The 16061-nt window shown below is 41.3% G+C and overlaps 1 protein-coding gene across 2 annotated transcripts; it reads right to left on the reverse strand.

Annotated features, from left to right (window-relative positions):
- Positions 1–288: 288 nt before the first annotated feature.
- Positions 289–15935, reverse strand: ACADSB (acyl-CoA dehydrogenase short/branched chain). Of its 2 annotated transcripts, XM_066190768.1 has the most exons (12): positions 15864–15935; positions 11558–11717; positions 11164–11264; positions 10481–10687; positions 9866–10036; positions 9267–9392; positions 8807–8899; positions 6689–6778; positions 5094–5231; positions 4206–4305; positions 3444–3518; positions 289–3364 (listed from the first exon to the last, which is right to left on the reverse strand). In XM_066190768.1, exons 1-11 carry the CDS (start codon positions 15903–15905, stop codon positions 3448–3450), a joined length of 1299 nt encoding a protein of 432 aa, XP_066046865.1. In that variant the 5' UTR covers positions 15906–15935; the 3' UTR covers positions 289–3364; positions 3444–3447. The 2 variants fall into 2 exon arrangements, with proteins under 2 accessions (XP_066046865.1, XP_066046864.1); XM_066190767.1 differs by having other exon boundaries at positions 289–3518.
- Between the last annotated feature and the right edge of the window lie 126 nt (positions 15936–16061).

Here is a 16061-nt window from a genome sequence, read left to right on the forward strand (position 1 = left end):
AGGAAAAGCATTTCTTCAGCTTTTGTGAATCCAGCACCAGCACAGGGCAGACAGACAGCTGCTTTCAAAGCAGATTGGGCTTCCAGTCGAGCTTCGCTTGGTAGAAGAACTTGAAATGTGTCTCTCACCAAAAGATTTTCAAGTGGAAATGCAATAACATGTTAATTAGGAAAGTCTTTGCATAGGAAAAGGCTCCCAAAGAACAACAACTCTGTAGTTCATGTAAGCCTTTTCTAACACAATCTTTACACGGGGAAAAGAAAATGTGAAAGAAAGAACAACAGCATAGAAAAGATGATATAAAATGTTGTATTTGAGTATCTCCCAAGTAGTGATTAAACCCTTCTGTGGAAATTTGCCTTGATCACCAACCAGAACAGAACTAGAGAAACCTGACATGACTCAGTCATTCTCTCCTGGTACACAACCTGCAAGGTCTGGTAACAATTTTAAATGACAGATTATTAGAGAAGCATGAACTGATATACAAGATCAGCATTCTATCAAGTCAAAAACAAAATTCAGGCACTTTTTAATACATTCTCAATACAGGTCTTTTCTTCTAACCAGGGAAGCTCACATGCAACATTTCATACTGAAGTTGCTGTTCCAGGACAACAGACTGGATGGACTAAGGGCAAAAAAGGGGAAAAGCCACTAATAAAATACAAATTGAGTACATAAAGCAGCTTAAAAGCTCCGAAAAGCTCCCAGCACTGCCCACACCAGCTCTGCAGCCTGTGCCCACAGTGCCAAATGTAGAATTGCTATTTATGACCACCCAAAAATGCCTGTCCCAAACCAGAACAAGGTCTGGTGAGCACAGACAGCTCTAAACAGCTCCTGGATAACAGCACAGCATTTCTCCTTGCTAACCAAACATCTGAGTTCAGAACAGGAATGGGAGGGGAGGGAATAACGCCAAGCTGGACAGGGTTTGGAGCACCCTGGCATAGTGGAAGGTGTCCCTGCCCATGGCAGGGGTGGGAATTAAGGTCCCTTCAACCCAAACCATTCTGTGACTCTCCAAGTTAACTCTCCCCACAATCAGTGACCAGAGCAGCCAATGCTCTCCACACAGGTACCTAAACTCTTAAAACAACAAGAAAATTTACTCAGGGGTTATAATTGATTTGTGCACATATTCCTCCACAGAATTTCATATACAAATACAATACACCATTTATTTCTTTCAAAACTGTACAAAATACAGCATACATAACAGACATGAAATATTTACAGCTGCAACATTAGTTAAAGGCTTGACCTTACTTTTATTGAGAAAAGAAGCTCATCAGCTGCTGTTGAATAGCTGATGAGGATGTCCAGGTTGTTTCCTGGACTCAGGCATGCCATATCAGACTGAGGAATCACATCAATCTCATTTTTTTCCCGGTTATTTTTTCAAATGGCTACCTGACACAGTTTTACACAAAGGGAGAGTCTTTTTACATAATCCTGGCTATCCAGCTCTTAACAGTCCTTCAAAGAGCTCTGCATTTTCCTCCACAAAGGGTTTGCTTCTGGCACTGCATTGAATCAGTTAAGTATTGCCTCAGTCTCACACAGAACTGCAGATGCCAAGCTGAGAGTGTCTCAAACCAGGAGATCAGAGCAAAAACCAAACCCTGTTTTCTGTGGACACTCAGGTGAGCAAAGCAGATTAAACCTCAGCAGCCAAGGGCTGCCTCACCTTGGCACAACTCAGCACAGTAATCAACATCAACTCAAACATTTTGCAGTGTGGTTATGATTGTTTCAGATTCACAGGTAGGCTGTGTTGAGTAGAATAACTGTAGTTAAATGTTGTGGTGTCTGTAGTCTTAACTCTAATCCAAATTTCCCCAGCTGTTTCAATTCAGCTGAAAGAAAGGCTGCAAGCAAATCTGAACTGTATTAATAACGATTATGATTAATAATATTGCTAGAAGAAAACTTGAGAAACCATCTAGTCTACCTTCCTACTCTTGTACTTTTTGAAAAATCTCAAAGCTCTTGACCAAACCAATGTGGGAGGGGCTTTTCTATTTGCATAAGGATAATCACCACAGTAATTCTTTGCCCATTAACAGGCAAAGCGTGTACATAGAGGGATTAATTCACTAAAGCAGTTACTTCCCTTTGAAGTCAGAGAACTTTTTTCATAGTGCTTTTCATCCTTGCTTGTTTCTTTGTCTAAGGCACTGCTTGTTTTACAAATCCCACTTGTTAAGTGTCACTTGCCCTGGTTTTGCTAGGAAATCCTCTGGGAGTCTCAGCCTCTAATGTTCTAAGCTCCACTCAGAGTGAATCATCAGTGAAAGGCAAGCTTTAAAAATGAGATTCTTCTAAGTCAGCCCAAACCAGAAAACCAATCCTTCCCTCCCCAAAACACTTGAAGCAGATTGCCAATTACAGCAATTAGGATGATTTTTCATATATTAAGCTTCCTGTCTCTTGATTATTAGTTAATTAGCTCTCCAGCACTGAAGAGGTTTCTGCTGTAAATAAAATGTCTAATTTTAGAGTAAACAGAGACAAATAAAAAAATCAAATACTTCCCAACCCCCCTGCCCTTTCTTCTCTGTTAAAAAAAGGGAAAAACTGTGCTAGAGAACTACTAACTTCCAGGAGCAAGGAATTCTAGGCTGCAAATTAACAGTGCCTCCCTTTAGAGTTTGTAAAATGCATTGAGTGTGGAAAGGCCACTGTGAGGGAGCATCACAGCACTCCCATTACCCAGCTTGTATCTGTCCTTTTGCAGAACTACCAGAGCTTTTTTAACCCCATTTCAGAAAGATTTCAACTCAACCTTTTATGAAAGGAGAACTATAAATAGGCTCTTAGATTAAAACCCTTAACAGCTGAGAAGGCTGGAAAGGGAGGTGGATATTATCCACTTTGTACTTTCAGGAGTACAAATTGGGGCTGCAAGGGCTTAATTACAAAGATATCCTTAAGAACACACTGAGGGCTGCTAGAAAAATGACTCCAATTACAGCAGCTCCACCTGGAAAGAGAGGAAACCACCACTTCCCTCTTCTTGCACCCCATGCTAATGCAGGCAGCACATCCCAAGTGTAACTCCATGCCACACACCAGCTCTGCTGCACGTGGAGAGTCCCTTCTCCCAGGTGGATGAACAGAAATGCCAGGGATTTGGATTTCTTTTCTGGAAATCTCCAAGTGGAGATGAACTGCTGGCATGACCGAAGGCAGCTATATCCAGGGCTTGGAAGTCTCTCAGGCAGAAAGAAGTTTGGGTTTGAATGTGGAATTCATGATTCCACATGAATTATTCACTCTCCTGAAATGGGGAATTCATGGTTTTCCCTGTGATTTCACCGTGATGATGTATTCTTATTTTTGATGTCATCAGTGCCTTCTGTAATTACAAATAAATGGGTAAATCACAATCAGTATTCAGGGAAACAATTTCCATATAGCGTCAAGAAAGTCCTTACGGTTTCAATACTCCTGTGCTAAGAATTTTGCAATTGTGCTCAACTGGATATTTGAAGTTCCTTCATATATTGTACCTGAAATCAGAAGAAAACAAATTAGTAGACTCTAAACCCACAGTGAATTTATGAAGAGAGACCAAAATATCATCCTAAAGTCCAGTTAGAACATTTACAATTATAAAATGAAGCTTTACTGTGCAAGTGCTAGCACAGAATTATAATTATTTACATAATATTATAAACATTCATATTTTATTATCTGTAACAATTAAAGCACTTTTCTGGCTGGCACCACATACTGCAAAGACATTTTCCTGGAAAACAATTCTTAAATAGCCAACAAAAATGAAGAAGTTCCAAATGCTATTATAATAAAAGCCAAAGGGTAATATTATTAAAAATATCAAACGGTTGTGTCCAAGGATTATCTGATAAACAAGAAAGCCTTGAAAAGAAAACTCCACACGGATTCGGATCTTAAAGCAAATGAAGATATTTTCAAGTCTTTATTTTTTACAGAAATTTTCCTAATAGAACGGGACACAGTGTTTGTGTTTGTATTTTGTTGGTATCTAATGAAATATTTTAACTAGCCTTCCATGTCCATACATTCATACCTGAAGTTTTATATCTGAGCCTTTAAATTAGTGTTGATACAGTCTCAAGGAAAATATATCCTGAGGAAAAAAAGCCAGCCCTTCTTCCTCAAACTTTAATAGCACTAAAGCTACAAGAGCTACTTGGTAAGGAAGTGTCACTCACCTATCTTGCAGTCACGGTAGTACTTCTCTATTGGGTAATTTTTGGTGAATCCAACACCTCCCATCCATTCAATACATTTACTGGTTGTCAGCGTTGCAACCTATGAAGAGAGTTTCAGCGTTACAGGATTCAACTCCATGACAGTGCTGGTAAAACTAATACTTTGTACTTAATTAATAACAAAGCAGGGAATAAAGCAGCCACTAGAACAGGAGGGAAAAAGGATGGGTATTTTGGTATTCATCTTTAGAAAGCCATTTTAGAATAAAAACAACATGAATTAGAGGACATCAGGAGTTCACTAATTGTTACAGCAATAGTTTCTATACTGCTCTGTGCAAAAGACCAGCAGTGGTTTGCAAGACAGCAATTGCAAAGAGAGAGAAGCCATCCAGTTTTGAGCCATTTTAAGACTCACAGATGTGACCAGCAGAGCTGAAATGGTCACAAATGAACTCTTCACAGTGTCATTTCTCATACCACAATAAGATTTCTGAGAAAATTAAATCTTTCTAGATAAGTGGAAGTATTAATTCACTTTCCTCTTTTAGTGCCATTGGTTGGTTTTAAAAATTTTATCCAGGGGCATGAGCAGCTTATTGCTTGGGGACTTTAAATTCTCTGCACAGACTGAGAAACACAGAATGGTTTGGGTTGGAGGAGATCTTAAAACTCATGTCATTCTAACCCCCCTGCCATGGGCAGGGACACCTTCCACCAGCCCAGGTTGTTCCAAGCCTCATCCAGCTTGGCCTTGGACACTTCCAGGAATGTGGCGTCCGAGATAAAAGTACATCCAGAGATTTCACAGCAAAGATGAATTACGAGTTACTGGGTAACAGAAGGAGCTTTAGCAGCAGGAGAGAGGAGAGAGGGAGCTGCAGGTACCTCAGCAGTGAAGTACTTGGCCATGCTGGCCTCCTTGATGGCCGGCCTGCCCGCCTCGGCCAGCCGCGCCGCGTTGTAGGTCAGCAGCCGGGCCGCCTCCAGCTGCGTGGCCACCTGGGCAATCTGGTGCTGCATCCCCTGCAACAGCACCACAGCATCACACACAGCCACAGCCCCGCTGCAGCTCCCATCCACAAACCTTCTGCTCACCACAGCATGCACCTGCACTCTAAAATAAAAATATGAAATCCAGGTGGGAAGTAATTCTGGGTTCCTTCCGTGTTTATCGACAGAGGTTGGGAAAACTGGGACACTAAAATGCTTTCAGGAACTGCAGTCCTATTTCCCCCTTTCCTGTTCTTGGATTCAGGAGCACTGGGGTTCTTTTTGCCTGACTGGTTGGACAGAGAGTTATCTATTTAAACCCAGGAATATAAAGGAAAATTTGATCCCAATCTTAACATCCTCCTCGGGATCACTCTGCAGCTGCTCATTGAGACAAAAACAGGTCTGGTTCCCTAATGAGCTTCACCAAGGAAGACCTGTAAACAAGCATTTCTTGAATAAAGTGGAGAACTAGCAAGGTGACAACTCCTTTCCTTGTCCCAGAGGCACAAGACAAGATTTAGAAGGAGCTTAAAGGTACAGAGGACACGAGTGAGGAATGGATTCGAGGGGAAGGAACGAGGTGATGGAGCTCACATCTGAGTGGTATTACAGAAGAATGGGTTTATTTAAGAACACCCAAATATTATGATCACGGAAAATGAACATTTAGTAGTCTAAAACACAATGAAATCTTTCATCTTATTAGAACATTAACACCGTTCCCTCAGATTTGCAGAAATATATAGGCAGGTCAAAAATACCAAAATGATTTGGCAATTAGAAATTCCATTTCCCATTCAAAAGACGTAGCTCCAATCATTTCCTAGGCATCTATGAGTGCTTCCTAAAATTTGCATAAATTATGAGTAGTGCTAATGTTCTTTCTCTTCAGCTGAGATGTAGGTTTCTTTTAATAAGAAAATTACTATAGTAATTACAATTATGTATCTTCCTTATTAAACTATACATCATTTTTGCAACAAAGAGTCTTTTTCGCTGTAAGAAACAGATATTATAATGAAAACTAAATGTCTTTGTACAACACAGGAAATCTAATAATTCAATCAGTTTCCCTCATCTTTTTATCATCTCTAGTGTCTCCAAAAAAAAGCCCTTCCCCTACACCTCATGAAAGGGCATAAAAACTGGAGCACATTAAGTATAGTGTGCTAGGAAAATCAGAAGGGAGTTCCATGTATATTATTTTCATAGAATGTCAATAAGTTATCAAGCAAAAGAAATATGTCAATAATATTTTTAAGTTTTAAATTATTTGTGTGGCACTTGCAAAGGCATACAGCACTGAATTGATGAATTTTATGTGGCATATGAACATTTATCCAGGATTTTTTTTGAAAAATTCTTCTCAAATATTGAGGAGAGACAAGGAATGAAGTGAAACATGAATTATGCAGATCATAATACTGATTTTACTGTTTATTGTGGTCGCTATTCTATCTTGGAGGAAACATCCCATGAACAAGTACCTGGAAATCAAAGACACTTTTCCCAAACTGGACTCTCTCCTTTGTGTAGGGAACTGTACGGTCAAAACACCCCTGGGCCAGTCCCAACATCTGTAAGGAAAAATAAGGATATGGACAGAAAAAATTGATTAATTCAATGCACCTGATGGAGATGATAATAAGTGGTCATCTTCTGGTCAGGCAGGTTGATATCCAGGAGAAAAGGTGTTTTCTTCCTACCTAGATATTCCTTAAACTTCTACAGAGAATCCCAGGAGCCAGAATTTTGCAGTTATCAGACTGAGGTGAGTCATAATAATTAAAAGTTTGAGGAACAAACTTATTACATGCCCACTTCTTACTATAGGCAAGTATTTCTGAAAATACTGCCACTCATTTTTCGAACAAAACTTACGGGTCAACTGTAATTGCATAAATATTAAGTCTTTTTTTGGAAAATTTGTAATTGCTTAAGAAAATGACTGTAAACTGAAGATCTATAAATCTACATTACCCCATTGAAGGAAAAATAATCTGAATGATTAATCGAAACTATTTTCATAATCAAGACAATTTCTCATTTTCTAGAAGACACCAGACTACCAGAATTAGCCAATTTATTTCAGAAGTTAGCAACTCATGGAGTGGAAGGAGAGAGAACATTGCTTGCACCATCTTCCAACTCTGCAGAAGAATTGTAGAAAAATTTAGGCCAATTTTGTCTTTCCACAAAGGCAGAAGCAGTAAAGTCTCACATCAGGCAGCTTAGAAAAACCACCTTTAATGATGTACAACAGAAGAGAAATGATACAGAGGGAAACAATTAAAGAAAATATTGCAGTGTGCTGCTAATCAACCCCAGATTTGTCAAATTATAAGAAGCAAGTACATCAACTCCAGCACCTGTAATAATACTGCAGCTGCCTTGCACTAAAACCATCTGAAACTGTTTTCAAAGCCACAATTACATTTTATAAGATCTTCATTATCTTTTAAAACGATTACTACTGCAAAACTAAACTCAATACCACAGGGCTTTAGAGCTGCTGTTCTTGTCAAGTCCATTTCTCTTAATTTGAAGGTGCCAAGAAAGCAGTAACTAAGATATAACAACTACCTGACCTTAACTTTTAATTAAGGTGTAACTTGGAGTAATTAAGAGTAAAATCCAGACCATGTATTTTACTGCCAGAGCCTTTATATTATTTATATCTCTGGGAACAATGGGGCCCACAGCCCTTTTTAAATGCCATATCAGACAAAGTTTAATCAGAGGTAATCTTTAGAAATGATGGAAAAGCCAGCCTAATTATCAGCACAGAGTACTGCCATGTGGAAAATCTCAATTTCATGAAGATGATTTCTTCTGATCTTCTGCAAACCAAGCCAAAGATAAAGGGGATTGGTAGTACAGAAATACTGCACAACAAAGTATAAACAAAGAAAAGATTACTTTCTAAGGAAAATTAAAAATATAAAAACTTATCACAAGTAATTTTATTCTGGGGCTGAACCTGATTTTCACTGAGAGCAGCAGCATTCTGAAACCCAAATTGACTTTACAGCAAAATACAGCATTTTGAAATAACTCCAAGGTCAGTAAATATTTTCCCCTAAGATGCCATACAGTGCAATTTTCCAACACAACAACGAACTGGGACAGTTCTGCTGGAGAAAATCACGTTTATTTTGAAAATAAGTTGACTTTTAAAAATAAGTTGTTGGGAAAACATCAGTTAGCACTAGGTTACACTTGCCAGCCCCATGCAATCCCAGCTGGAAGCATTCATATTACACATTTCAGTGTGTTACATTTTCCAAAGTTTAGCTTTGTTTGTAAAATACATTTTCACAGTGTTCACAAGAACGTGGACATAATTCAGTAGCAATAAGTTAACGACCAAAGACAAGCTAATTGCCATTTAATGTTTTTTAAGTCTATTGCTTATGTCACCCCAGGAGAATTTTCCCACTGGCACTTCCCACCTTCACTGCAACTTTGCTACGGGAACAGTGACATCTAGTGGCACTTGAGCTTTTAATAAAGTATTTTTCTAAACAGCTTTAAATATTCCACAAATCTCAGTCCCAACTCCAATTCTACCCTGGCTGAGCTCAGTAATGAACCAAATCACCCACCTGTGCAGCAATCCCTATCCTGCCAGTATTTAGCATTCCAATGGCATACTTATAGCCTTGTCCAACTTGTCCCAGGATATTGCTCTCAGGAACCTAAAAAAGAAAACCACCCAATTATTCCTGGTCTGTTCTGCTTTGCAACTCCTAAAAGGGTTCACAGGTTTTATCAATTGTTCCTCATAAGTGAAGGCATAAAATATAAACAATTTGGTTCCTAGGATACCTGATTAGAGCATTCCCAGATTCACGTGGCTATAAACTGATGAGTGAGAAAATCTACATCAAAATTTAAGAAATCCAACCCCTCTCTAGACTTCTGTGGGAGGAAAATGTGAATATGCCCAACAATCAGTGTGTCCAAGGGAAAAGATCAAAGGGAATTTAGTTAATATTCTTTCCCTGTGTGTGGTCAGGCTCCAGTTGTACACAAATGATGCTTTAACAGCTGAACTTACAATACCTTCACGTTGTCAAAGGTGACTGGGCAGGTGGAACATGCTCTGATCCCCAGCTTGTCCTCCTTTTTGCCCACCTGCAGCCCCTCTGTGTTCCGATCCACTACGAAGCATGTGATTCCTCTGTAGCCCTGGGGGGAGTTCCAAATAATCAAAAACTGTTTTTCTTTACTAATATCCCTCAAAACCTACCACCTACATCCAGACTGGGGACAAACCTGATACTTGCATATTCACACTTTTAGCTGAACATACTTTACTGTAGAACTCTTTTTTAGTTTTCCATTTTGCCTTTTAACAACAGGAACCTGCCAACTAAGTCAGAAGTAAGACTGTGAGTCCTGTTACTCAGAACACCACAAGTGCTGTGCTCTTCATCTAAGCAACCATGATCCTGACATTTTTATTTTCCCTGGTTGGAGGATTTCATGAAATTGATCACCAGCTTCTCAAGTTTTGTTGGGAAATATTTTTCAAGGTTTGCAGTCAGCTAGGAAAAGGTGCACAGAGTTTTAACCTCTAACATCGGATTATTAATAACAAAATCCACAGTTTCATGTATCAGCAGTTGTCACTGACATGCAAGAATTCTGTAGCAACTTACTAAGGATGGGTCTGTATTTGCCATGACAAAGAAAACTCCTGCATCTTCTGCTAAGCTAATCCACATCTTGGAGCCATTGATAATGTAGTAGTCTCCTTTCTTTTCAGCTCGAGTCTTCAAGGAAAAAGCATCACTGCCAGACCCAGCCTCAGAGAGGCAGAAACTGCCTAGCTGTCAAGGGAAGGGAAAAAGCCAATTTAATTTTCACAAATATAAATAAATCCCACAAGGAAAATACTCACAAGCCAGCACAAGCCTCTTAAATTCAAACATTTTAACCTACTGCATTAAAGGAACTGAGTTTCAGCTATGGAGATTAAGAATAGAAACACTGTGTAATTACACATCTCTCAAAGTCAACTGCTTTACAGTTCTTTTCCACAGTAAATTAAATTTTAATGAAACTAATAAGTGCCTTTCCACTTTTACCTCAGCTACTGATGACAGGATGTATCTATATCCCCACAGATCTCAGCTCTAACCAGTGTTTCAAAGTTCACACACATTTTCCAGAGCTGCAGACACACATTAGTCACCGGAAAAAAAACAATCCCACTAATATTACTAAACAATAATATAATTTACATGGTGAAGTAAAGTAAGACTTGGACTCACTGTATCTTTAGACACCCTGGGCAGGTAAGTTCTCTTTTGCTCTTCTGTTCCATAGGTAGTAAACAACTTATTTGTTAGAGTGTTTTGGAGCTCACACACAAGAGCCACGGCTGGATCAACTTTGGCCAATTCTTCCACTGCCAATATGATTGAAAAAAATGAAGCTCCAGTTCCTCCATATTCCTCCCCAAGCTCAATACTCATCAGCTGAAATGGTAAAGGTGCAAATATATAAATTTTGTTGGTCCTGATAGCTGGAAAGGCTAAAATTGAATCTAGGAATGAACAGCAGGATTTGGGCAATGTAAATCCTCATTGCTGCCCAGTAAGGCACAGAGGACTCCTGGTTCTCCATCAACACTTGGAGTCATGGCCTTTCCAGCATCCAATTATGCTTATCCAACTAAAAAAAAAAGGGAGGGAGGGAGGGAAGACAAGGAACTAAAAGATAAAGTGAAGTATGTGGTATGGAGGGAGATGGAAAAAAATTCCAGTAAAAGATGGAGAGTGATAATGCTGTAAAGAAAGTTGTCATGAGATTGACAACTCCAAAAGTTTTAACGATTAGCTCATTTGAATTATATTCCTCAATCTTTTCATCTAAAAATCTGAACAAGGCACAGTTAGAGATTCATAAAATGATGTTACTTTTCAAATGAAAGCTTAGGTAAAAGTGTGCAGACCCCTTGTTCAAACAATCCCTGGACGATGGACTCCTCCATTTTCGCCGTCTCGTCCATTTGTTGCACGAAAGGTGCAACTCGTTCCTGGGCAAATTTGGTCACTGCAGTGAAGAGAAGATAGAAAATGTGTAAATATTCCAACAGTCTGCTTGGGGATCAACAGAACAGGAATGTGGTGCTTCTGACAGTCCATGCATGTGTTCTGACTCTCCCAGGAAAGTCAGCGGCCCAAGCAACACAAGGTGCAAAGCACAACGCCCCCCAAAAATCTCAACATCTCACTAGAAATAAATAATGGAAGCAAAGTTTTAATAATCCCTTTTACTTAAATATCCCTAAAATACCCCTCTGATTTAAAACATTTCTGAATTTTAACTCCAGAGATGATAGCTACCCATGTCTTTCAGCATGGCCTCCTCTTCGGTGAACGTTTGAAGTGGGCCACAGATGAGTCCATCACTGGCCAGATTTGGCTTGAGCTCTGATTTGGAGGATCTGAAAACACAGGGAGAAATCCTCCAAGGAGCCAAGTGTGCTGGCATGTGTCTTCTCAGCTGTGGGCAACAAATACACAACACACAAACAGTGAGATTTGTATGCACACAGCAATATATAACTTTACTCAGTGCTTTTATTCAGTAAATTATTAGGAAATTTAACTTATATCTAATGTACAGCTTGAAAATTTTTGAGAAAATATAACCTCCCCCTCCCCTGAAAGTGTCCTAAAAGAAAATATTCTTTAATTACTTTTCTTTTAACATGAAACAGATTTTTTTTTCCTGGAATTTACTAATACAAGGCTATTCTACAAAGTATGCACCAACATTTTTTTAGTCAATTTCAGTCTTTACAGCAAATCAACCGTGCTGATAGTATTTATTTTTATAGATGATTTTGCAAGTTTACTGCAATATTCAGAGTGGTAACTGTATACTTCAACAGAATTAATACTCTTATTAACAAATGCAGTAAGATTAAATACAAAATAAATATATGGTGACTTTTACAGGCCTGTGAACTTTAATGACTGACTCTAGCTTTCTCCCTGCTTTTCTAGAGACCAGCAACTCCTGTTTCAAAGCAATCTGACAGCCCCTCATGTGGATTATTGGCATTTTGCTGAGAAAAAGCCTAACTTTTAACTGCACTGTGGATTTCTGTGTTCAAACTGAATTCTTATCCACCACTTAATGATTTTCAGAATAAGCACACATTTTGTAGACAAAGGCCTGGCACTTGAATGCTTTGTACAGTTAATTTCCATACAGTTAAAATCCCACAGTCAGTATGCTGATAGTGTAACTAATAAATAATGTTTTTGTTTGGTTGATTCATTTTAAAAGCATGGGAAGGAACTAAAACTAAGTGATTTATGTTTATGCTCCCCATTTGTCCACAATACACAACAGCGATTTCAAGAAGCATTGGTTATCCAACCAAAAAAGCAGAGGCTGAGCATTCAACTGTGCAGAATAGTATTGAGAATATGTGGCAAAAGTCACAAAAATTAATAGAACAGTAGCTTTGGGAGGAAGCTACACACAGTGAGTGTGAGGACATAGATAATGTGATAGCTTTGTCCCTCAGAGACTTAAAAACTTTTGTGTCCAAAGACTTAACTACCTCATAGCAGGCTTTAGAAAGGTAAGTTTGGTGTGAAGGCCAATATGCTTTCCAAACACAGAATAATTTCTTAGGATTTTAAAGGAAGTTGGCATAAAGGATCTGGCTCAAAAAGTAACAGGCCAGCAGCAGCTAAAAAAGATTCCTGAAAAGCAGCACAGTTTGTGTCTCCAAATTCGCAGGACAGAACAATGGCTCTGCTCTGCTCTCAGGGCTCCCCAAAGTCTGGGGCTGATGTCCACAGGTCTGACCTTTGCTCCAGATTTCTGTCCCTTGTGCTATGTCTGTCTCAAGTGTGGAGACACAAATGTCCCACCACCACAACTTCTGACAGAAACCCCCAGGAGAGACACAGCTGTGCCATGAAGGATATGAAAACACATTTTTGGCAGCACTCATTGTAAACCCCAGAGTGAGGACCAGCCTGGCGGTGCCCTCTGCAGGCGCCTGTTTAGCTCACAGAACTCGGGGCAATTCCACAATGCACATTGTGAGAGCAGCATTCCTCACAAAACAGCAGAAACTCTGGGGTCAGGAAGTAAAAATTCCTTTGATCCTTCTCATAATTCCCCCTCTTTCATGTCGGCTTTCAACACTTGTCATCTCCCTGGCTGAAGAACTGATGTAAAACACATCCATGAACTCTTCTGGAGACAAGAAGCAAAAGTCTGCTGTGATAAGGAAACTCTGATTTTTGGCACAAACAGCTGTGCATAAAATAAAATAAAACCCAACAACAACAACAACCACTCAGAAGCGGTAATAGAAAAAATACAAATATTGCTGTGAACATTCAGTGTTTATTCACATTCAACACCCCTGGTGACATAAAACAACTACTGGTGAGCAGGGGTAAAAGATGAATACGTTTGGATGGTCAGCAGTAGCTGCAACACTTTCAAATGGTGATGGAGTTACTGGAGTCACTGTGGGTCTTCACAAAATAAAGAAAAACACTGTTTAAATAGAGATTAAACCTGGGAGCAGCCAGGCAGGCATGGATTATTTGCAGATCATGCAGCTCTTCTGGGGTCACCCGACAGCCAGGTGTGCAAACACCCACCTGTGCAAGTCTGCCCTTGGCAAGGTCTGGGAAGGAAAAACCTGAGCACACACATGCACGTTTCTATTTAACTTCTGCAGCTTCTTGAGCAGTGACAGGGCAACAAACCACACACACTTCCTGCTCCTTCCCAAGAACTGCTTCGTTCCCAAGTACAAAGAAAAGAGTGTTTTCCTTTATTGTGGCATAAATAAGGTGAATCACTGAGAATATAAAGCATAAAATCAGAGTAGTTTGGGTTGGAAGGGACACCAAAGCTCATCCAGTTCCACCCTCTGCCATGGGCAGGGACACCTTCCACAATCCCAGGCTGCTCCAAGCCCTGTCCAAGCTGGCCCTGGACATTTCCAGGGATGGGGTGGCCTCACAGCAATCTGGGATTCCATCTCCTGAAACCACTCCAGGCTTTCCCTGAGGGTGGCAGGGAAAGGTGTCCCACCACAGCAGGGGAAACAAAGGTTCAGACATTTATCATTTAAGTGTTTTAGTAAGCACTTGTTTGAGACACGACCAAAATGGTGCTGCGGGAGCAAACGAATATTTTAAATATTCCTAAAAAGATCACCTTGAAAAGTTTTGGAAGAAGTGGGATGCATCCAAGGGATTGGATTAATGCTGGCAACAGCCTCACAAAGAGCAGCAACTCACAGCTGCACCAGAGGAATCACAGCCCAGTGTGGAAATTATGTTTTAGTTCAACATTTAGATTTAAAAACTAAATAAATAATCAAATCACTACATTATTGTGTACCTTTCTTTTTCTTAGGGGCCATGTGGGATCACTAATTTCAGGCAGATATTTACAGAGCATGTGCATTACTTAAATCCTTGGGTGCTGCTTCCCTGCCTTTTTCCCTGCTCTTCTTCTGCAGGTAGTGAGTGATTTATGCTGCTACAGGATTCAACTGCTTGCCCTACTAAACTCATGCTTTTGAGAACTGGTTGCTGATAACATTGATTTTTCTGTTTATCTCCATTATTACCTCCACCTCAGCTCTTTAAAAGATCAGTTCTCCTGGTTTCCTTCTGTTTGTTTCACAATCTAAAGCAAAATTTTAATGCTGGACCTGGCAGCAGCATTAAGATATAAACAGGAAAAACCCAAAGCAATATTTTCCTCAGCTCACTCTGCTTGCCTTGGTCACTCCCATTCCTCTATCCATCGCGGCTGGTCTCCACACAGCTCCTATTTCCCAGCAGAGAAGCTTCCCAATGGGAAGCTTGCCTTCATTTCTGGGGTTGCCTTTCTTTATTTCAATTTATTTCCAGAGCCACAGCACACCCGTGAGCTGCATGAGAAGGTGCCAGGCCAGCACGTGTCACCAGCCAAGGAATGCTGTGGTAAAACCCTTCGTGCGTGTCTTGATCACACCTCCAGCGCCACAAGTGTGCTTAGAAAAACAAAGAATGTTCCGAATGGAAAGGGAATCATCCAGTCCAGCTCCTGGTCCTGCACAGACACCCCGAGGATCCCACCCGGGCATCCCTGGGAGTGTTGTCCACACCCTCCTGGAGCTCTGGCAGCCTCGGGGCCCATTCCCTGGGGAGCCCGGGCAGTGCCAGCACCCTCTGGAGAAGAACCTTTTGCCGATATAGAACTAAAGGAGACCTCAAAGCGCCTCTGTCGCCGGGACGGCGCCGCCTCCTCACAACCATTTCCTAAGACTTGCAAGAACTTTTCTTAGCACGAGCTTACCCAACACCGCCCCTCCACACACCAATTCACGGGGCAGAAGGAGAAAAGGACTCTCCCTCAGCGCCCCCCACGCCTCGCAGAGCTGCCCCTGCACCCCGACAGCTCCGGAGCCAGAGACCCCCACCCAACACCAGCAGGTTCAGGAGCTGCAACAGCCCAGCAGGGAAGGGTGTAACTTCCCCTCGCCCCCGTTCCCCTCGCCCCCGTTCCCCTCGCCCCCGTTCCCCTCGCCCCCGTTCCCCTCGCCCCCGTTCCCCTCGCCCCCGTTCCCCTCGCCCCCGTTCCCCTCGCCCCCGTCCCGCCCTGAGGCGTCACCTTCGCGCAGCCCCTGAGCCAAGCTCCCGCCGCCGCCGCCATTTTTGCGCCCGCCCCGTGACGTCACGACCACCGCCCGCGTGACGTCGGAACCACCGCCCGCGTGACGTCAGAGCCAACGCCCCCACCACCACCGCCGCTCCCGCCGGCGCGCGCGATGGTCTCGCGAGACTGCGGTGGGCGGGGCCGGGCCGGGCC

The sequence above is a fragment of the Chamaea fasciata genome, unplaced genomic scaffold (genome assembly GCF_029207755.1).
Source record: "Chamaea fasciata isolate MVZ Bird 193981 ecotype frontalis unplaced genomic scaffold, bChaFas1.0.hap1 SCAF_9, whole genome shotgun sequence".
Classification (NCBI taxonomy): Eukaryota; Metazoa; Chordata; class Aves; order Passeriformes; family Sylviidae; genus Chamaea; species Chamaea fasciata.

Bases quoted from the DNA above. Each gene is read 5' to 3' on its own strand.
- ACADSB (XM_066190768.1), bottom strand. From the start codon at position 15,905: ATGGCGGCGGCGGCGGGAGCTTGGCTCAGGGGCTGCGCGAAG. The intron at 11,718-15,863 runs GTGACGCCTCAG...TGTTGCCCACAG, and splicing joins GGCTCAGGGGCTGCGCGAAG to CTGAGAAGACACATGCCAGC. The intron at 5,232-6,688 runs GTACTTGTTCAT...GTGCTGTTGCAG, and splicing joins AAAGTGTCTTTGATTTCCAG to GGGATGCAGCACCAGATTGC.